Here is a 23,587-nt window from a genome sequence, read left to right as displayed (position 1 = left end):
CATGGTTCCTCTCCACTTGTTCTTTTATAAAAAAAAAAATTCTCTGTTTTTTACTGCGTTCATATATAAGGGAATATTTGGGATGCTACCCACACTAGACCAAAGGGCCTGTGTAAAAAAATCACTAATAAACAGGCACACCAGTATCAATGCTTACAGCAGATACTACAATGCATTTATTTTAGTAGTGTGCTTTTCAAGATAAGGATGATATTTTGCCAAGCCCTCGTGTGTATTTTGTCATTTGACTTCTGTCTGCATGCACTGTCAATGTCAACACTTGCACTAGCAACACTTGCTTCTTTTTGAAACAAGTTCGAAATTGCTTACTCACATGCTGTCACTGCAAACTCTAAAGAAAGAATATGCACAATTTATGCTTGGAATTGCTAAAACTATGATATGGTATCTTTGTTTTTTTTTGTTTTTTGGCGTGTAATGTCATTACCAAGACAAACATCACAAGGGTCAATAAAAACAATATGCTATTTTTATTATTTTTGAAGGTCTATTGTTCAAAACAACATCCCATTAAAAAAAAAAAAAAAAAAAAGAAAAAAAAAAACATAAACCAACTTAGCAATGTGCCAGTCGCTTAATTTTGGTTCATTACCGTAAAACATATATACATATTTACCAGATGAACTTTCTCAAATATATTGCATTCTTTTGTACGCATTTACATCTGACAGCAAATAGGTAGTGGGGTTATTTGCATTTTTCAACAATAAAGACCATTTTCCTGAGAATCTTTGTTCTTCAAAGTAAAATTAAAATTAGAGAAATAGAAAACACAAAATGCTAGCTTCATTCTTCTAAAAGGGTTGCCTGTCACAAACGGGGAACATTATATATATAAAAAAAAAAAAAAAAAAGCCAGCTTAACATTATTAAATAATTAAAAGTACCATTAAGTTACATTGTATACATTTGATACAAAAGTTGTTAAATCTTATGTAAATGATTTAACACTGATTGCTGCAATGAAAATTGCACTTCTTTTCTCTTCAAAAAAATATTGTATTATGGAAAAAAAATACAATTTTCTACCCTGTACGTAAATAGAGATGGCTTAAACCAGTCACATTACTTCATAAACACAAAAACCCTCCACCTGAACATTGGCTTCAGAAATGCTGCATAATGTCTTGGATACAAGTTTTGTTTGAACCATAAAGAGATTTCAGTACACCTGTATGGGAATGGAAATGATCAAATATAACAGTAACTACAGGTGAAAATAGAAGGTCATCCTTCTCTACATATTTGGTCACCATTATTACTGAAAAGATATACTATTGGTTTGGAAAAAAAACAAAAAACAAATATGCATTCACATCACGTAGCCTGTCATTTTAAAGCAGAATTCCAGACAATTTTTTAAAAATAGAGTGGGGAAAAGTTAATAAAAAACCTTTGTCATGGATTTAGTACTGCCCGGGAGTTTTTGTTTAATTTCCTGATGTGTCAATGAGATAGAAAGTAAGAAGAATCTCTCCGGTGGAGACCCAGGCAGCAATAAATGTTTTTATTAGTAAAGCAGGGAACAGTTAGAACCCCTATCAGTTTAGGTTGCTATAAACACAGGCACAAATGGAAAAAAAAATAAAAAAAAATTGACAGTGGTTTAAACCAGTGCATAATCTGTACAAAAATTAGAAAATCAAAAAAACAAATTTTTAATAAATACAAGTTTGGCTGGAGTTCTACTTTAAGGTTAAACAAAATAAAAAAAATGACCGAGCGACTGTCCATCACTGGAAAAAATGAAATTGTCTTTCTTATGCATTTCTTTTTGACTAGCTAGATGATGACCCACACGTATTTAAAGTACAACTTTAGTAGAACGTCAAACAAATGCACTTATCATTAATGTTCACCCCCAACCTAACGTACCCTACTTTCACCTTCCCCAGATGCATATCTACCTCCCTCCCATCCTTCTCTGATATTCTGTTGGACACTGGTTTTGCCTGCGCCAAGGATATCCATAGACTTTGGATGGAAACAATTCGGGAGGCCACAGCTATGGTTTTGAGGCAAGTATGCAACTCAGATGGGGGTTAGTGGGGTACTAGCTTCCTAACAAGATATTAATGTGTATCTCTCCTTTGAAGAATTGAAGTAAGCTATATATTAAAGAACTGTTTGCTTTTTAATGAGATTCAGCAAACTTCTCAACTGATAATATCATTGACATTGAATGGTAGTATTATGGAGGATTGGATTAATCAGATATAACTTGCCATAACAAGTTGCAGTGAAAACTTAATACAGTGTCCTTTTTATGGGTACATGCTGTAAATTAGTGTAGGCTTGCCAGTGTATGCTGGTCACATGTCATTTGTTTTGCTGGATTACAGGGGAAAGTGATTTTTAGGATGTGGCATAAAACAGAAATATTAAATAATAGATAGTTCCTTGTTTTCTTGTAGTGTATACAATAGATAATCCACCTAGTAGTGTGTCATATGTATAATGGAAAACACAACTGGCTAGCACCATAAGGATATAGTAGTGCTGGATTTATTTTATAAACTGCTATAGCTCGTGTTGCTCTTTTTCATTATGGTGCTTTAATTGCTCATCTAATTTAAATGTAAGATTCTGTAAGATCTTTATGGCTCTTTGTATGTCTGTCCAGCAATTTCACATTCCCCGTCAGAAGCTTATATTGCAGTAGTTATAAGTAATCTGATTGGTGTAGTGACAGGAGTGACTGTAAACCTTTACTGAAATTATCATAGAGATCTAAACATTGGATCCAACCAAACATAGTAGATAAGGCAGCAGGAAGAAAATCCATTACTTGTGAACCTTAAAAAGAAAACTTTCTTCTCAAAAGGCAGCATTTCTCAATGCATGCTGGAGTATACAGGCTTTCTAACACAGTCATTGCATTCATCTATGTCTGAACGTTCAGTCAATGATGGTTTATAAAGTAAGTAATAAGTAAGGTGTGTGTCTCAGCCTCTTGCATAGATGAAGATCATATTATTATGTTCCCCACAAAGCTCCACTTAAACTGAAACACTAAAAATGAAAAAGTGAAGGAAATGTTCTTTATGGAAGTTGAGAAAATGTTCTTTGAGCATCCCGGGTCCATCAACTTGCTAAAAAAAGCACTCATGAATAAAGAGGTTGCCCTTCTGGTGGTAAAAGTCAAGCTGAGGCCAAAGCACACCATGTATCTTGTCTGACTGATCCCCCAACGTCAGGTGAGGATCCCAAAATGACTGCTGAATACAGGCCATCTTGTCCTGTGTACTTCAATGTGTTGTTATCTGGACTGGTACTTCCACTTTGCTGTGACGACATCATGGACGACCCCACCTTCAGAGAAATGTAAGAAAATGTATGTTATAATACAATCTTCTATTCACATCTGATCACATCACACAAACACAATCTAATATATGTTTAAATAAACAAAGATCCAAGGGTACATTTTTTTTTGCAATCAAAATTAAAGCAACTTTTTAAGGGACATTTTGAGGTCAGCCAAGCATTTCAAACACAATTCGTCTTTACCTTTGAACATTTGTCTTTACTTAAAGCAGGGTTCCACCGTAAAGTGGAACCTCTGCTGATCGGAACCCTCCCCCCCTCCGGTGTCACAATTGGCACCTTTCAGGGGGGAGGGGGGTGGAGATACCTGTCAAAGACAGGTATTTACACCCACTTCCGGGCATAGACTCCCGTGGGAGTCTACGCCATTTCCTGTCCTGCCGTCCTGTCTGCTGGGACACACACGGGTCTCAGAGACAGCGCGGAGAATTCCTATTGTGCTGCGCGACTCGCACATGCGCAGTAGGGAACCGGGAAGTGAAGCCGATTCGCTTCACTTCCTGATTCCCTCACCTAGAATGGTGACGGCAGCAGCCGAGAGCCGAGCGATCGATCGGCCTCGGCTGCCGGCATCGCTGGAACCCGGGACAGGTGAGTGTCCATTTATTAAAAGTCAGCAGCTGTAGTATTTATAGCTGCTGGCTTTTAATATTTTTTTTTTTTTGGTGGTATCCCTCTTTAACTCTAGATGGCTCTAGAACATGAACATTTTACATAATAGTAATAAATAAAAGTGTTTATATTGCAAGTATATCTTAACCACTTGACGACCATGTCACACAGATATACTGAGGTACAATGGTTCTCCTGGGCGAAATCCTGTACAGGTACGTCCTACCTTTTTTGGCCACCAGAGGGTGTGCGCACCACTGGAGGCGCGTGCACACACTCGTTGCAAGGCAGGGGACCCAACGCGCGTGGCTGGCAGGGAACGATCGTTGCTGGCCGCGCGCGATCGCGTGCACGAGCACCAGCACAGGGATTTCTGTGTGTAAACACACAAATCCCTGTACTGTCAGAGGAGAGGAGCCATATTTTTTGTTCCTACTAAGCATAAAAAATGATATGGCTCCTCTTCTAGTCAATCCTATCTCCATACAGTTAGAACACATTGAGGGAACACGCAATTAACCCTTTGATCGCCCCCTAGTGTTAACCCCTTCCCTGCCAGTGACATTTACACAGTAATCAGTGCATTTTTATAGCATTGATCGCTGTATAAATGCCAATGGTCCCAAAAAAGTGTCAAAAGTCTCCGATATGTCCGTCGCAATGTCGCAGTACTGCTAAAAATCACAGATGATCACCCTTACTAGTAAAAATAATGATAATAAAACTTTCGCATAGTTTGCAGACACTATAACTTTTGTGCAAACCAATCAATATACACTTGTTGCAATTTATTTTTATTTTTTTTACCAAAAATATGTAGAAGAATATATATTGGCCTAAACTGATGAAGACCTTTTTTTTTATGGTGGGGGGGAGTATAGTTATTATACCAAAAAGTCAAAAATATAGTTTTTATTTTTCAAAATTGACGCTCTTTTTTTGTTTATAGTGCAAAAAATAAAAACCGCAGAGATGACCAAATACCACCAAAAGAAAGCTCTATTCATGAAAAAAAAGGACGTTTTGGTACAGCATTGAACAACCGCGCAATTGTCAGTTAAAGCGACGCAGTGCCAAATTGTAAAAAGTGCTCTGGTCAGGAAGGGGGTAAAATCTTCTGGGGCTGAAGCAGTTAAAGTTAAAAAAATACTTAAGGAGAATAGTCAGCACAACACGTTAAATCTACCCCTACCTCAGTCTAGCTGGCTATGCACTAGAATATTTTTGAAGAAATGTTTGTAGGTACAAAAATTATTTGTACATTCGATGACTGGATGAATGTTGTTTGAAACTAATTTAAAATTTCAATTCCTTTTAACATTAAGTTTAGAATTAATGTAATTACCCAAACAAAAATTACATTCAGTGTTAAAAATGTGTTTATTCCAGCAAAAAAATGTATCCCGCTTCTTTGAATTTTATTGTACAGTCAAGCATGTTGGTGAGAATGTCATGGTCTGAGGCTGCATGAGTGCTGCCGACACTGGGGAGCTACAGCACATTGAGGGAACCATGAATGCCAACATGTACTGTGACATACTGAAGTAGAGCAGGATCCCCTTCTTTCGGAGACTGGGCCACAGGCCAGTATTCCAACATGATAACAAACCCAAACACACCTCCAAGACGACCTCTGCCTTACTAAAGAAGCTTAGAGTAAGGGTGATGGACTGGCCAAGCATGTCTCCAGAGCTAAACCCTATTGAGCATCTGTGGGGCATCCTCAAATGGAAGGTGGAGGAGCGCAAGGTCTCTAACATCTACCAGCTCCATGATGTCATCATGGAGGAGTGGAAGAGGACTCCAGTGGAAACCTGTGAAGCTCCATGCCCAAGAGGGTTAAGGCAGTGCTGGAAAATAATGGTGGCCACACAAAAAAAATATTGACACTCTGGGCCCAATTTGGACATTTTCACGTAGGGGTTTACTCACTTTTGTTGCCAGCGGTTTAGACATTAATGGCTGTGTGTCGAGTTATTTTGAGGGGACAGCAGACTTACACTGTTATAGAAGCTGTGCACTCACTACAAAATGTATAATAAAATATTTACAAAAATCTGAGGGGTGTACTCACTTCTGTGACATGCTGTATATATATATATATATATATATATATATATATATATATATATAATTGTATGTGTAATATATAATATATATAGATTATTTTTACGTGTAATATATATATATATATATATATATATATATATATATATATATATATATATATATATATATATATATATATATATATATATATATATTACACATAAAAATAATGTTCATAAACAGGGAAAGAGAGAGGATGATTAAGTAGAGGAGTATTTTTACACAAACCATTCATAATTAGGGAAATGCAAAAAAAAATGTATTCTTTTGTTTTATTTTTTTAATAGAAAGCCATGTTGATATTCTGGGAAGGTTTTAAAAATGCACCAAGATGATTGTACAGACTAGGCCATCAACAAATATATTTTTAAGCATTTTCTGCATATGAAAAACAACATTATTGTTTTTCTATATATATTCTCCCATAAGTAGTACAAATACAACATTTGTCAATCTGTTTTCAGGTGTCAGTTTAGTGTTTTTAACGTTTGCTGCTGGGCAACATGAGTAAACCGTTTAAATTTATATTGCTGCTCTCTAAACTGAGTATTTCATAAATATCCAAGATATAAAAGTAACTCATGGTAATAAAATGTTTTACATGTGTTTCTGAAGGTTGCACAATAGATCAGTAAGAAAAAAATAAATCCAGCAGTAACTGGAAGTAAGTTATTATTACAACTCATAAAACAAAATCTTGGTTTATGCTTGCGGATGAACTGTATGTGCTGTAAAATATTTGGAATCATTAAAACTATTGCAATCCATTGTAGCAGCACCTTTGTACCTTCCTTATCCACCATGTTGAGAAATACTCGAACACGCTGTTGGTCATTGCCAACAATTTATTTATAAGGAGAGTGGAGATGTGAATATAAAGGAATCTACTGGGATTGGGACACGACCTTTTTTATCTACTGTTGTTATTTATGCTGCACTAGAAACCTAAATCATTACTTTTCTCAAAAATATCTATTACTTTGTGAAAAGGCTTCCAAATTCAAGCTGCAAGATAGATATGTGTTTTGCCTCTCCAAGGAATTCACACAGCCAGACATATCAGGCACACTCCGCTAGGAATTCCACACAGCTAGACTTAAGTTGTCACTGTAAATTATGGCATTGAGGTTTGCAAGGATCTAATAACTATGGAATTGCAGTAAAAGGCCAATATTATTGAGTTCCATTATTCCCATTTTGCGGTTTTGATTAATTACCCTTACTCCACCCTTCTTAAAGTGAACCAGTCATGCATTTCATTTAATGTAATATGAATGATTTATAAATTAGGGTGGTTTATGCTAGCGGGTTGAACCCGTGCTTATTTCACAGGAGACATTTCAAATAAAGGGATAGGGAGGAAATTCTACTTGAGCTGGTCAGGGAAAGGGGACCCACCAATAGATTTATTAATGATAGAACCTATGGTCAGATGTTCTAATATTGTTCAGATCTAAGCCTAGTCTCATAAAACGAAGGACTTGTTTGTTTGTTTTCCTTTTATGGAAAGATTAAAGCGTTTGTTAACCCAAAAAAATTTTTTTTTAGATTCTTGTGCTTGTGCTATGTAATCTGCCCCCCCCCCCCCCCTAAACTGTAAAAAAAAAAACGAAACCTACCACTTCCTGTATGCACTCACTAAACAGACCACGATAACCAGGGCAGCTCCGGCCCTGATCACCGTAGTCTAAGTCCCTCCCTTCGTGATAGGCTGCCTGCTCTCTCTGCTCCCCTCTCTCCCCCTTCACCCCCCTCCTTCCTCACTATCAGTGGCCTCTCTGTCTGTCTCCGGCCCGGCCCCTGCCCCCGCCCCGCCGCTATTATTTGAACATTAAAATGTTAAATTTGTCACTGCCAGCCTCTCTTATTAGAGGCTAGCATAGCACAATGTGTAAGCTGTATTAAAAAATGAGCACTGTAAATATGGAATATCAGCTGTCTTCAGGCCTGTCACGTGAGTTGCGGTAGTTTTCCAGCTCCGATGGGTGGCTTCTGCGGAGGAGACGAGCGGCCACGTGATCTCCCTCTGATGTCAGAGGAAGATCATGGCCCCTCCCCCAGAAGACATGGCCGCTAGTAATGTGACCGGCCTGAAGATAGCTGATATTCAGTATTTAGAATACTCCTTTTTAAATACAACTTAAACATTGTGCTATGCCAGCCTCTAATAGAGGGGCTGGCATATACTTATAATAATGCCTTACATCATGGTAGCGGCACATTTGCTTGATGCTTGTAAACACATGTAACATGTTTATGTACGTAAAATGCCTGGGCATTAGATCATTTCATTGGCCTGAATAATAATTTATTCCGACCACTAAAATGAATTAACTCTCAAGCGCTAAACCCACCTAGTGTTAACACTCTTTTAGATTTGTTTCGACACGTTTACATGACACGTTTGACAAAACACTGCTGCTCCCAGACATGCAGAAAGTGGGGTTTTTTCTGCCCCTAAACGCCCCTGCCTCTAAACTCTTTTAAATACCTATGTGTGCATAGACACATAGGGGTTGATTTAGTAAAGGCAAATAGACTGTGCACTTTGAAAAGTGCAGTTGCACTCTGCAAGTGTAGTTGCTCCAGAATATAATAAATATGGTGAAGCTCTGCTGACTTCCATCATCCAATCATTTGCAAGCAAAAATGCTTTTTCTTTGCATTGTGGGCTTTGCCTCATTTACAAATTTTTGGAGAAACTGCACTTGCGAGTGCAACTGCACTTTGCAAAGTGCAACCTCTTTGGATTTAGTAAATCAACCCACTAGTCTAACATGCAGGTTCATTAACCACTTAGGCCCCAGAACATTTGGCTGGCCAAAGACCAGACCACTTTTTGCGATTCGGCACTGTGTCGCTTTAACTGACAATTGCGCAGCTGTGAGACGTAGCTCCCAAACAAAATTGATGTCCTTTTTACCCACAAATAGAGCTTTCTTTTGATGGTATTTGATCACCCCTGCGATTTTTATTTTTTGCGCTATAATCAAAAAAGAGAGACAATTTTGGAAAAAAAACGCATTATTTTTTACATTTTGCTATAATAAACATCCCCAAAAATATCTAAAAAAAACATTTTTTCCTCAGTTTAGGCCGATACCTATCCTTCTACATATTTTTGGTAAAAAAAATCGCAATAAGCGTGTATTGATTGGTTTGCGCAAAAGTTATAGTGCTTACAAAATAGAGGATAGTTTTATGGCATTTTTATTAATATTTTTTTTTCTTTACAAGTAATGGCAGCAATCAGCGATTTTTATCGTGACTGCAACATTATGGCGGTCACATCAGACATTTTTTACACATTTTTGGGACCATTGTCATTAATACAGCAATCAGTGGTATACAAATGCACTGATTCCTGTGTAAATGACACTGGGAGTGAAGGGGTTAACCACTAGGTGGCAATGTAGGGGTTAAGTGTGTCCTGGTGCGTATGTCTAACTGTGGGGGGCGTGGCTGTGTGTGACACGTCACTGATCCCTGCTCCCAATGACAGGGAGCAGAGATCAGTGACACTGTCATTAGGCAGAACGGGGAGATGCTTGTTTACATTAGCATCTCCCCGTTCTTCCTCTCTGTGAGACGATCGCGGGTATCCCCGCAGCGATCGAGTCCATGGGACCCGCGATCCAACTCAAGTCTAGTGTGCAAGAGACCTTACAGTCATGTTGACCACACGCTTATAAAAAAAAATTCAGAGAATTGTATTGATGCACATCCTATTTGCCTTTAGTAAATCAACCCCATAAAGTCACATGACAAGCGGAAACCCATTTATTTCAATGGCAGTCGTTCCAATCTTTGCGACTAAAGTCGCAGCCTCTTTTAAAAAATGTTCCTGTACTACTTTGATGCGACTTTCTTGTGACTTGAATGCCTTAGAGTGTAATAAGTCTCATGAATGTCACACTGCAAATTCGCACAGGAAGTTGCAGGACTTTAGACTCAGACTAATGTTAACCCAGCCTTAGTAAACCAGATATGTGCAATGAATAAAATTTAAACACCGGTCTTAAAGAAATGTTAGTGACAATCTTGCCTTTGATATAATTCATTACAACAGTGAGCAGTCATAATGATTGCTGGGGTATTATGGGCCGGTATACCGATAGTTGACATTTAGATCATGCTATTATTTTTGAGAGGACTTTCGTGTGTGGCTGTCCTAATATTATGGGGAGATCATTTTTATCATCTGCAAAGACATTAACATAGATGCAAGGGCCCAGAGGTAAATGTTACTCTTTTAAAATGTTCCCAATTATCACACTTTCAGCTTAATAAAAAAAGAAATGCTACTAAATATGATGGACCTTCAAGATGTGGGTTCTGCTTGGCAATCTGAATTGTTGATCAATCTTTTTTAACTTTGCTCCAGAATTTCATGCAAACATACATGTAGTAATAGTTAATGTATTATGTTAAAACTCTACGTATTAACATGAAAATCCATATTGTTGGCTTTGGTACACAGCTGAGCATCCCTGTGTGTGAAGATTTGGGTGTGTAGGTAAAATATCTGTGGTATGAAGATGAAATTGCTGACACCACATTTTAGTGAATGGATTTATGCCAGAATCTCACAGTGCTGGGAACTGTTTTGCAATAAATCCATTTAGTGCCCTAAACAGTAAATTCTTTTAGCATTCCTTCAGTTCGACTCAGCAATGCTGTACAGATTTCTGTAATCCAGCAGTTTTCTACACGCTTATTATCCTGGGAGCATATGTAATGATACAGAGCAGAAGTTAAACAACTGTCATCTGTGTCCCTTAGGTTGCATCACCAAAATACAGTTATACCTGCACCCTTTACTTGTACACTGTATGTACTATTGGAAGTCTCTTTGGGGGTTAATATGTGAAGGAAAGTTAGTTTTATAAAGGAAATGTAAAGATCCAGTTAGATTACGTGGTTAAGAGGAAATTAAATAAGCTAGAAATGTAACCATGTTTTCTAGGCTAAAAAAAAGCACTTTATATTTTTATCACTTTAACACTTTAAAATTTTAACTGTCATTTTTTTCTTCATTAAAGTATATCTAGAGCCAAACGTTTTGCCTAGTGTAGGGAATGGTAAAAACCCCTTTCAGGGACCCAGGAAGTTTTTTATCTTGTATCTGTTAGATGGTATATCGAGCCTTCACACCCAGGGGCATTGCTAGGTCTACAAAAGATCTGGGTTTAGAGCCCATAACAGCGTAGTAAAGAAAGTCATACCATTGGGCGGGCATACACGTATATACAGTAATATATACATGTGTGTGTGTCCCAAGATAGCCCCCACTTACATCGGGGTCCCCAGAGAGCCCCCCACTTGCATCAGGGTCCCCAGAGAGCCCCCCTTACATCGGGGTCCCCAGACAGCCCCCCTTACATCAGGGTCCCCAGAGAGCCTCCCCCTTGCATCAGGGTCCCCACAGAGCTCCCCCCACTTACATCAGGGTTCCCAGAGAGCCCCCCTTACATTAAGGTTCCCAGAGAGCCCACCTCACATTAGGGTCCCCAGAGATCCTCCCCCTTAAATCAGGGTCCCTAGAGAGCCTCTCCCTTAAATCAGGGTCCCCAGAAAGCCTCCCCTTGTATCAGAGTCCCCAGAGAGCCTCCCACTTACATTAGGGTCCCCAGAGAGCCTCCCCTCCCCTTGGGGACCCCTGCAGAGACTTGGGGCTATGGGCCCCAGATTCAGGGCTATAGCCCCAAAAGCCACCCCCTAGCGACGCCACTGTTCACACTTATTTCTATGCTTCTGAAGAACATCAAGCTTATCGTTGCGTATAGCAACAGATGATATAAGACATGACATATTGTGCAGTATGATATTGACATCATACTACACCTCACAAACTGTCAGTCACCCTGGGACTTGCAATACTTCAGGTATTCTGGTTTACTGGTTTAGAGACTGAATGGCTAGGAAACCATCAGTATAGTGTGGAAAGTAGTTTAATTCCATAACTAGCCAATATAGCAAAGAAAGAGCTAGAGTATGCTGATAATGCCAAGTCAGGGTATGCAGAGTTAAAGAACTCAAACCTTATCATATCATTAGGCAGGAATTCTCTGTCTCCCTGTTCTTTCCGAAGCCATATTAGAATCTGATTGTAGAATGTTGAAAAAAAAAGTCACCATGTAAATATATAGTTTCTGTTTGAATACATATATTTTCCATGTGTTCAGGTAGAACAGATGAAATTCTTGGAAACATCCTATCAAGTACAGAAAGCTAAATGTTTGTTGAGATAACTTCCCCTAGATAAGATAGGGAGAGAGATAAGGCAGTGTATTGTATTCTTAAGCTATCATTATGACATTTACCCCAGAAGCAGTGCTCTGATTGTTAGGAGAACCGTTCTTTATACAGTCATCCGAGTTTGTTGGTGACGTTGTGGAAGTTGGAGTCATAGGGATTTGGTGGCTACTGGTACCTAAAAAAGTACAATTGTTTATTTAAATATAACAGTTTAGTAACACTGAGCACATAAAGTTAATTCACAAAGAGGGAATTTACATATTTGTCTACATTAGGTGCCCACCTGAAAGCCGATGACCAGGAGCATTGCTACCATTTTGAAGACCCAGGTATCAAATTGTTTGGACTATGGGTTGGATCATACCATCTCTTCCCTTCCACAATCTTTTTTGTCTTAGTATTTTGCAAACGCCCAATATTTTACTATCTCCTCTTTTTCTTCTCTTCCACTTTCTAACATCTTGCACTTTTCCCTTCTTGGAGAACACAGAACTTTGACAAGCCTCTCTGTGTATTGTTTGGACTATAGTGTCAGCCAAGAAGCTCCTAAAATCTTTCCTCCCTGGCACTATATGCTGAACTGCACACAGGGAGAGTGTCTTTTATATTAAAGCACAGCTGCCCTGCACTACCTTAAACACTAGCAAGTAATACTCTGGCACTCTGTGGACCATGGACACAAGCAAGAAATCCAGGTCTAAGGGGGTACAAGAAACTTGCAACAGGGACCCTATAATTAAAATAATTAGTGCTGTTCACTGTTCGAGATGATCTCCATAATGCTATATACTCCAAAAATGTTGGATGATGAGTATAAGTGAAGCTGTTCATTTATGGCGAGACACCAAAAAGAGACTTGTGATTGCAATGACAGCTGTGTGTCCTGTGCAAACATACTGTATAAAGGGTGTGTTATTACCAGACCTTTGTTCACTTTATAACTATTTCTCTTCTCATGCAATTTTATGTGAAAGCAAAAGCAGCTTGATACCAGGGGAAAAAACCTCTAGGAAGGTCAAATGCAAGTCAGAAGGAGGTCAAATGCAAGTCCTAAGGAGGTCAAATGCAGGTCCAATGCATCTGTCAGACTGATTTTAAATGCAAGCAAAATACACTTTAAAGTTTGCTAGATTTACTCATCATTACAATCTCAAATTCCATCATCAGAGGTCCTTATCTTGTCATAAGGATCAGTGGAACCCAAAAGTCATGCACAGGTAGCAAAAGCTCTTCTAAAATATCTTTGGGCACCCATAGGAATTAAAATACTGCTTATTATGAACAGTGGCTTAATTCACACTATGAATCTGCTTAAAGTCTAACTGTAGGCACAAGAAAAAAAATTACCCTTGTAGTGGGGCCTCTCACACTGCAAGAATTACACTTTTCTATGAGTAAAGGAATACTCATTCCTCGCTCTAGCAGAGTTCTGTCATGGTGCAACCTGTCCGGCAAGCCTCCTCCCCAGGATGCTTCTGGCTGCAGTCACATGCTTGCTTCATCCACGTATAATGCAGGGTTAATAGACCTTCATTGTAATATGACAATGAAGGATTGCCCACAGCCTAAAGTTCCAGAGGGTGCGGAAGGAATGTTGAAGCACTTTGGCAGTGGAATTAAATCTGCTAGTAACTTTTGAATTGTAGTTTTTTTTTTTTTGTACAGATCTAATAGACCTCCTGGAAGCATTCAGGGGAAAAAATATGTCAGGAAAGCCATAGTTTATTTGCTGCTTTATTTTAGATATACAGTATATGCATATGTAAATGAGATGAGCTGTATGCAAAGCATTTACTTAATGAGCATTAAAGCCTTGTTTCTGTGCTTAGTTTGTAAATACTCGATATATGTGCATCTGGTGAACAATGTGCAGGAAATGCTAATAGCATTCCCTGATATACAAATGATCTCTAGAGAGAGCATTTGCAAACCTGTATATGAAGTACAATAATTCAAATATAATATAGAAAGCAAGGAAAAATTATAAAGTCTTATTAAAAGTAACTCTCAGGAAAGCATTACTCAGACTGTAAAGTAAAAACAATAGTTTCCCTTTAAAAGGTTCACATATCCACTGTACACACAAAACAGTGATTCCCTAGAATATATTACCTTCTCTGTTTTTCATAATATAAGGTTATGTCTCACATACAACACTACAGGGCATGCCCAACACTGAAAGATGCAAAATAATTCTACCAATGTAATGGATATAGTAATATATATATGAGAACTTACGTACCATTACTAGAGGATGCTTTTGACTTATTTAGATTCTTTGGCTTTCTTTTTCTAGTTTGAATTCCATCTTTCTTCATAGCCAGCGGTCGTGGAACCTGCAATAGCAATAGAACAATTATTATATTATAAAAGTATATTATTAAAATTGAGTTGAACGGCCTGCATTTTTTAACTGTTTTAATTTACATTGCTGCTTCAAAAAGATTTTTTTGAAGTCCTATAGAAATTAGAAATATGTTGCTGTTAATGATAAGATGTGTTTAGGAGGCTTCCTTGTGAAGCAGTCCAAAAGGAAGCAGATTTTTTTTTAATCACAGATTTCTTTGCAAACAGAAGGAAGAACATGATGGTATTAAAGACCAGCTTCAGCTATTGTGTTTCATTTTATTTATTTTTTTCATGTTGCTGTTTGTGCCCTTGTATAAAGATTTCTTCCTTTACCCTGACAAACTATAATGCATAGTGTGCCAATACATTTTCTAACTTTCCCTTTTCTAATAAAATTAGTGGGGGTTTTGCCCTCTGTGTTTACCCTCATTTCCTGTCCTAGCGACAAAGAGACATGGAGTGAACAAAAATTAACCCAATGGGGACACATGTAGCAATAAAAACAAAACTTGTATCTCCTCCCCATTGCTATACAAAAAAAAAATCTATAAAAAAAATGACGTTTTAGTTATTATATAGTTACAAAAGTCCATTTCTAAAATTAGGATGTTAAACAAGTAAAGATAAAATCAAAAATCAATAAAAAGATCAGGTAATACATTTTTAATGCATAAAATAGTTTTAACAAACCCCATTATAACCATCCTTTAAGAACCCTTCCCCACAGAGGAGTTTTTTATTTTTTAAATAAAGCACCCGAAAAGCTCAAGAAAAATGCTTCCCTTTAAAATCAATGAATGTTTTCACACTGGGGTGCTGTGTTTTCATTTGCGTTGAAAAAACTCCTGCTTACAACATCTTTGGAGAATGTTTAGGGAGCTTAAAAAAAACGCACCAAAAACTCTCCTCTCAATTAAAATGAATGTGAACTGCCTTAAAAACGCCCTGACAAAGCCTTTTTGGTGCCATTTTTGAGTCACATATTCTTTTTAAACTGCACCAAAAGCGCGGCAAAAGAGCTTCATTAACACATAAGTGTTTTACTGGCAGTTTTGAAGCAAACCAGTGTGAAAGTGCCCTAAGAGTACTGGTAGGCAGTAAGAGATATGCAATGTCTTCACCTGTCCAAGCTCAACAGCTATTACATGCTGAAACGAAGGGTCTCTTAATTTTTGTACTTGTTCACATGTGCTACAGTTACATAGCACCTGAGTACCCTACACTGTTTTTACATAGAAAAGATTGCTGTTGTTCTAACATTGCAGTTATATTATGTGATTAGGGAAGTTCTTTAAAATTATCTTTTTCTACACTGTTTCTGCCGGTTTGCTTTATTACCAATAGAATAAGTGATGTGGTAGCTGCTCTGCATGTTCAGCACGTTAGTAAGACGGAAGTTACTATTCCAACATAACTATTCCTATCCATTTCTTATCAACACAACATATAGAACAGTGTTCAGCACTGTAGTCTAATACAGTGCTAAATTGATTTTTATTTTATTGTGACAAATTAAGGTGCAGAATCTACAGAAAACAGAAAAACATTTTTTTTTTTTTAATAATTAAAAAAATAAGTAAAAGTATGTAAATTATATTACATTTTGAATAAGCAAGGATATGTATTTATATATAAATAATTAAATTATTTTTTAAATGCAACCAGTGCACCAGCCTCTTGCAATCACCTATATGGCAAACATTTTTATGTATGGCAAGACTGGAGGGAGGGGATGGGTTGAGAGCCAATCAAGTGTGCCGCTTGCCAACATGTTGACACAAAACTTACTGATAGAAGGAAAGAGCAGAGTGAGTAATGGGGGTGATTGTTTTAATGCGCTGCTGTTCTTTCATTGTCCAATCAGCAGGCTGTGGGTGGACAGAGGACACCACTATATTCCTTATCTAAGCTGTGTCTTCCATCTGTCTGTGCTGTCTGGCATGGATCTATAAATCCCTGGACAGGATAGACAGAAATATAAATCCTTTGGCAGGTGAAAAAGCCCCATTATATGAAAATAATCTGTGTGTTTATCTGCTTTCCTGGGGTTCAGCTTTAATGATTAGAGTATACTAGTGTAGAAAAAAGTATACTATTAGGTAGCGCTATAGGGTTGGGCCAAAGCATGTATCTTAGGTCTGTAATATTTACCAAGTGGAGGACAAGGGTCAGAATGTCGGCATAGGGTTTTTTTTTTTTTTTTTAAGGTAATTCAGCCCCCTTTTTTTTTTTTACAAGATTTGAGTTGAGAACTCTGGTAATCTCACCACCAGGGTCCACAATAGTCAAAAAACACCAGTGGTTGATTCAACTTTTCAGCATGTCTTAAAAGCAGCAGGCCACATTGGGAAAAACTTTGCCCACAACAAGCTAAGCAGGGATGTGACTGTGACAAGGTAGCAACAATACTTACCCCATGTAGTTTCATATATAGGCCACAGGCATTGCATACTGGCTCTCCCTCTGTATTTCTACGCCATAATGTTGTTGTGGTAGTATGACAGTTGGCACAAGCCAAGCCAATTCTTCTAGAAGATGGCTAGATAAAATAAAAGGAAATAGATCAGATTATTTTAGAAAATTTAAAAAATATAATAAAACAGGTGTTTTTCTCTGTACATGCTTTAATATTTTGCAAGAATTAAAGGAGACCAACAAAAACGAATGCTGTGTACACACGGTCAGACTTTCCGGCAGTAAAAGTCAGACGGAATCTTTTCCTCGGATATTCCGATCGTGTGTGGGCCTCATCTGACTTTTTTTTTTTTTTTTATTCTGACGGACCTAGAAATAGAACATATTTGAAATCTTTCAGACAGAATCAATTCCTATCAGGAAAACTGTTCGTCTAGGCAAGATCGCGTGTAGGCAAGACCGTTTCAGCAGAACTCCTTCGGAACGCCGTCGAAAAACCGTCGGAGTTTATTCTAACGGAAAAACCGGTCGTGTGTACGCGGCATAAGAAACGATATTGTACATGTGAATAGTAAATAGAGATGATTGAATCTGCCCAGGTTCGATTTGTGAACCCAAACTTAGTATTGAATCTCACTGAAGACTGTAGGGGCAAATCCTGTAATTAAATTCTATCCAATTTTAGGGCTAGTAAGCTATATACTGTCCAAAAAAAGTCAAAAGGACATATAGGGGGCATGTACCAATGCAAAGTATATATATATATATATATATATACACATATATATTCACAAAATAAACTATATATATATATATATATATATATCATATATCAAAAAATATCATACAGCAGTAAACGGCTTTGACTTTTTTTCCTTTGCTTCGAAAGCAACATTGAAAATACAAAAACTTAATTTTAATTTAATTTTAATTAAAAATTTAAAACTGTGCCTGGGTTTTGAAACAGTATTTTTTCAAACAACAACACACACTGGCAGTGCATATTTGGCTGTGAATTTTCCTTTTTTTCTTTTATCCTTTACAATTAATATGGCTTACAACATAGAGCAGAATCACCCTAATCTGATTCAATTCCGTTTTGAGAAAAAAAAATGTACAGGTAGTTTTAGGAGTGACACATGTTATTTTATTAAACAGTAACAGACCTGCTTTGACTGGCTAATAGAAATTTGCAAGTAATTTGCTGATCCCAATGTGAAATTGGCCAGCATCAGGCTAGGCCGAAATTTACTAGAGATAAAGAGTAGAGGCTATGACATTATCACAAGAATAGAGATACTGCAAGGGATACAGCAAAAGGACAGTTTTAATCAGAGATATTAGGCCTAATCTGTGTATGTCTAACTTTTATTTTTTTTATTTTATCTATAGGGATAGGGGATTGCAGTAAATGTGACTGATATAACTTCAGGTGCTTTAGGTGAAAAAAAAAAGCACTTCCAAGAACAAATGGATATTAAATAAATGCTACACTTGAAACCTAAATGGGCCATGCTGGGGGCAGACGCCACCGGAGGCTTGCACTTTTGGAAAGAATTAAAGCACAGTTTAGTAAAAGCGTATGCCTTTTCTATAAAAGCTTCTAATATAGTGACACCAGGGCAGTTGTGTGCGTCCCCCTCCACACTCTTTCCTTGTATAGAGAGTGGGCTGCCTTATCCAAAAGCATCTTTTTTGGTACTTTGCAACCTGCTGGCCATAGTTCAAATGCCATGCAGTACATTGCAGTTTAAACAATTCTCCCAGGTGCATATGCAAAAAAAATTCACGGGGACCATGAATCTTGAACCTGCAGACTTTACATTGATTTTTTGTAGTGGGGAATCTGAACCTCATCCCTAATGGTAATAATGTGCAGTGAAGTTATTAGATAATGCAAAGTCATTCTTTATGTTTATTTCTGTTTCCAGTAAAAGAAAAATAAAAGTTATTCCTGACATAAAGCGTATCAACTCAACCACCTTTATTACTCATCATCAGCTAAAAAATATATTTATCATATTGGCTGATTTTGGGGGTATATGTACTACAGCGACCTTTTTTTTATACATTTATTTATTTTTGTTAACCTGTTAAACTTTTTCCCAAAGTCTTTGGTCTATGGAACAAAAACTGTTTTACTGGGTTTGTATAACAATTCCCAATAATAATAATTCACTTTTAATCTTGTACAACAAGCCTGTGCCATTCAGAGTGAGAATATGATTAAAACATGTATAAGCAGAAATTTTGTGCAAAAATGTTCAGTAGATCCAGATATAATTTCTGCTGAAATTGACTTTTGTTTTGACTTTTGTTTAATGAAAGTCAGGAATGGAAAGATATGTCTATAACTTACATACATTTCTGGGGATCTATTAAGTGCTAAGACACGCAGGAACATTTTTCTATACATATATTAGGTCATACTCATCATCAAGGTATGTAATAGTTTTATTTTAAAAGAAAATAATATAAAAATATTTTGTAGTATTTTACAGCATAGGACACATTTTCAAGGGCACTGCAAATCCTTCAGTAAGATATGTTTTTATTGAATTGCTTTGCAGTGCACTCAGAAAACAACCAAAACATTTTCTATATCACATCTGACTTCCCTTTACCGGTATAACTGAAGGACACCGGCTGCACTAAGCGTCCTAGCAAATGTGAACACAATGTGAAATATGCCAACATCTGCACAGATATGGGGACTTTTGCACATATTTCGGTCATTGATAGAAGATGGCATTTTTTTATCATATTACCCTGCTAAGTGGAACAAATGTCAAGGCTTTGATGCCCGCTCAGTTCTCCTTGTGAGCCCTAAAACAACTTCGGAAAATGCTCCTTAGAAATCCCTGGATTTATGCCATTGCAGTCACCTCTCTGATTTGATTATATATGCATTTATATTCAACCTAATTGGTTACTTTACCAAATACAGGTTTTCTGGGATAATAAAACTTTAGTAAATTACACAGGCAATATCTATTTCTATGTGGCACACACATTCTGAGAGCTATGTACAATCTTGTTATACAACCATTTCAGCACAAGACGCTGTTCTTTTGTTTCATGGCATAATATACTGTATATTATACTATGGTCACATAACAAGGCATTTAGGGAATTGTTCATTAAACATTTCCCAGCCCAGTGAACCTGATAAATACAGCCTATTAGGTAAAAATAAATGTCTGTTTATGTAGATGATTTCCTCTTATAGGGCATCTTCATCCAGAACACATACTGCTCAGAACTGGCATTATAGAATTAGTTGCTTTCTCTTTTGTTTAGGGGATAAATATAATGAAAAATACTGTATGTTATGTTATATATACGTATATATATATATATATATATATATATATATATATATATATATATATATATATATATATATATATACATAGGCTCACTAAAGCTGAAAAGTGCAAAATCAGGCTCACTTCTGCATAGAAACCAATGAGCTTCTAGCCCCAGCTTGTTGAATTAAGCTTTGGTAATAAAATCTGGTGGAAGCTCATTGGCTTCTATGCAGAAATTAGCCTGATTTTGCACTTTCCAGCTTTAGTATATAATAAACCCATTGTGTACTTAAAAGTGGGGTATGCCTATATATATATATATATATATATATATATATTGAGTTTATTTAGTGATTTTTTTAGTTAATTAATGTTTTAGTTCACGTTCTTAGTTTTTCCCCCCATTTACCATTTCTCCCCATTTTGCAGACCAAGCTGTCCAGTAAAAGTGACAATGATAATGGTTGAAACAAAGAATACATTTCCATGCTTTGCCATTGCCATCAATAGGCCCTGTAACACTTGCTGATGCATCAAACAATAAACAACGGACATCAATGCATTATACAGCTGTAATCTAAAAGCATTTAAAACAATGGTAACATGTGTGGATGTATTCACATGTGTTAAAGCACATATATGTGAACGGCTCTCCAGGGCTAAGCGTGACCCTGGCATGCTAAAATACATATGTCTCGGTTCCTCATTATAATGATGGTGTCTGTTCCCATCTCAGTGCTTTTGAAAAATAAGACATGCCCTTTTTCTTTCTTTCTTTTTTTTTGCTTTATCGTTGCTATCAGTAGGCCCTATAACACATGCTGATGCATCAAACGGTGGACAACACACATCAACACATTACTCAGATAAGAATTATCACTATTTAAAATAATGATTAACCTGCGTGCATGCATTCACATGGGTTAAAATGCATAGGTGAATCGACCCTCAAGACTAATTATGACCCCGGTGCAATAAAATACATAAGTCATGGTTCGTAATAAAAAAGATGGTGTTTGTTTCCATCAAAACACCGCAGCGCAGTGTACTACGAAAAATTCGATATGCCAATTTTTCTGCATTTTAATGTGTTGAGAAACCAAAATAAGTCAATGGCATCACATCAAATGCATATTTATAACATTGGAGTTGATTTACTAAAGACAAATAGCTTTGCAAGTCCAGTTGCACTCATTTTCCCCAGATGCTAGTAAGTGTGGTAAAGCTCTGCTGATTTCTATCATCCAATCATGCAATTTTTTATTTTCCTTGCACCCAGGGTTGACAACCGTCAATAAATTTACAGACAGTTTGTAAAAATCTGTAATTTTTTTACAATTGTTTATAAATATCAGGGGCTGATAATTTGTTACGCCTTGATGACTTTTAAGTGTATACCAGGCAAATTACTCCTTATGGGTATTGTTAGTGTTTCTATATTATGTTTCTAATGTTTAAATATCGATTGTCTTTGTTTTTAATAGCAGTTGAGCCAATTTTCAGGTTGTCAGTAAAAAAATGTGCCCTGTCAGTACATTTTCTGTGTTTTGTCAGTAAAAAATGCTGTGGGAGGTTGGCAACACTGCTTGCATCTGATTGGGTATTCTTGAAGCTTAACCACATTCACATTTCTTAAGAAAAAAAAATGTACAAATGCACTTGAAAAGTGCACAGTAAGTCAAGCCCATTGTTTTGATGTGTTGGCAAATTCTACAAAAATTGACCTTCTAAGCACACATAGATCTAAATGGGCCTTTACTCTCCTTAAGTATAAACTGACGCGGCAACTCTCATTGAACATTTAAAGCTTGTCTCTACTTCTATGCGGTTTTCTGTCAGAAAAAAACGCTAAACTCTCCTAAACGCTAACACAAAACACTCAAAATTAGCGTTTTTTTTCTGCCAAGGGAATTGGAGTTTTTTCAAGCCCAATGTGCACAGACTCATGCACACTATAAGCTAAAAAAATGGCACAAAAATGCTGCGTGAAAAATTATAATAATGTTTTTGTGCCAGCTTTTAGCAGCAGTTAGGAGTATTCTGTTTTTTTTTCTGCTGTCAAATCGCTCCCAAAAACGCAAAAAAATAATATATATATATATTTTTTTTCGTACTCCTAGAAGCTGAAGATTCAAAAATGCTTCTAGACAAAAATAATATGCATGGACACATTGGATAAAATTATTAGCTTTTAGAAGCAGAAAAAAATTCCTCAAAATCTGCTGCCAGGAGCGTTTTTTTAAGCTAGTGTGTATACAGCCTAAGGCCTCATGCTCACTGGATGTTATAAAAATGCCAGTATCTTTAGCTGTAGAATGCTGCCTTAAAAACACAAGTTTCGCAGCGTTCTTGCATTAGCGTAAAGCTATACCCCCGCAAAAGCTTATGGCTCAAAAATGCTCATAAATGCAGAATAGCTGCATTTTTTTTAGCATTTAATAGTTTGTAAAAGCCACTAAAATGCTACTACAAGCCATCACAAAAACACCATTATCAGCATTTTTTCTAGATTTTTTTTTTTTATCATTTAAAAAAAAAAAACGGTATTGTGCAAGGAGCCTCACTTTTTAAAAAATGTATATATGAATATATCACCATGCTCAAACAAGTAAAATGAAATATGAATCTAATTATATGCTTAATAAAGGGTAAATGAAAAACCTCTCACTGCTGCTACATTCAAATTCTAAAACAAATATAACATAAATAATAAAAGCACAATATGCAAGTTAAAGTGCATTGTAAAATGCATTTTAATCAGAATATTGCACTTTTTATTAATGTTAAAAAAAAATTATAGTTATTTATATTTTTAATGATAGTGCTCTTTTATGTAAGCTAGCTTTTATTGGGAACCTTTCACCAGGACAATAGAGCTTGGATGTGCAACAGTTAGATAATACACCCGTGTCTGCCCTGCCAGCTAATGCTATGGAATAGTAATGCTACAATATAAAATTCACTGTAGATAAACTGTGAAGAGCTTCATCAAAGCTGATGTACTAAATGTAAAAGAGTGAATGTACCCCTGTGCCTTTACTCCTGCACTCCAACATAAATACCAACAAGTATGCTTGCATTTCATGAATGCACTGTGTCAACTTGATTTACACTTTGTCTTGCAATTACAATTACAATTATGTCTTACAATTGGTTGATGCATATTTTTCCCTCATAACTGTCTC

At 36.7% G+C, this 23,587-nt stretch overlaps 1 protein-coding gene across 5 annotated transcripts in view; it reads right to left on the bottom strand.

The window, feature by feature from the left end:
- Positions 1–468: 468 nt before the first annotated feature.
- GATA6 (GATA binding protein 6) overlaps positions 469–23,587 on the bottom strand; it is a 42,043-nt gene continuing 18,924 nt past the window's right edge. For all 5 annotated transcript variants that reach the window (XM_077492562.1, XM_077492560.1, XM_077492564.1 and 2 more), the window contains 4 exons: positions 17,090–17,215; positions 14,570–14,663; positions 12,393–12,502; positions 469–3,333 (listed from right to left, as the gene is read on the bottom strand). In XM_077492562.1, the coding sequence (XP_077348688.1) occupies positions 3,163–3,333; positions 12,393–12,502; positions 14,570–14,663; positions 17,090–17,215 (501 nt within the window). In that variant the 3' untranslated portion in view covers positions 469–3,162. The remainder of the gene's footprint in view (positions 3,334–12,392; positions 12,503–14,569; positions 14,664–17,089; positions 17,216–23,587) is intronic.

The sequence above is a fragment of the Lithobates pipiens genome, unplaced genomic scaffold (genome assembly GCF_037356315.1).
Source record: "Lithobates pipiens isolate NorthernLeopardFrog02 unplaced genomic scaffold, aLitPip1_a1.2 Scaffold_19, whole genome shotgun sequence".
NCBI classification, from domain to species: Eukaryota; Metazoa; Chordata; class Amphibia; order Anura; family Ranidae; genus Lithobates; species Lithobates pipiens.
The sequence above is the reverse complement of the archived record's forward strand: the minus strand, read 5'-3'. Positions and strand labels throughout refer to the sequence as shown.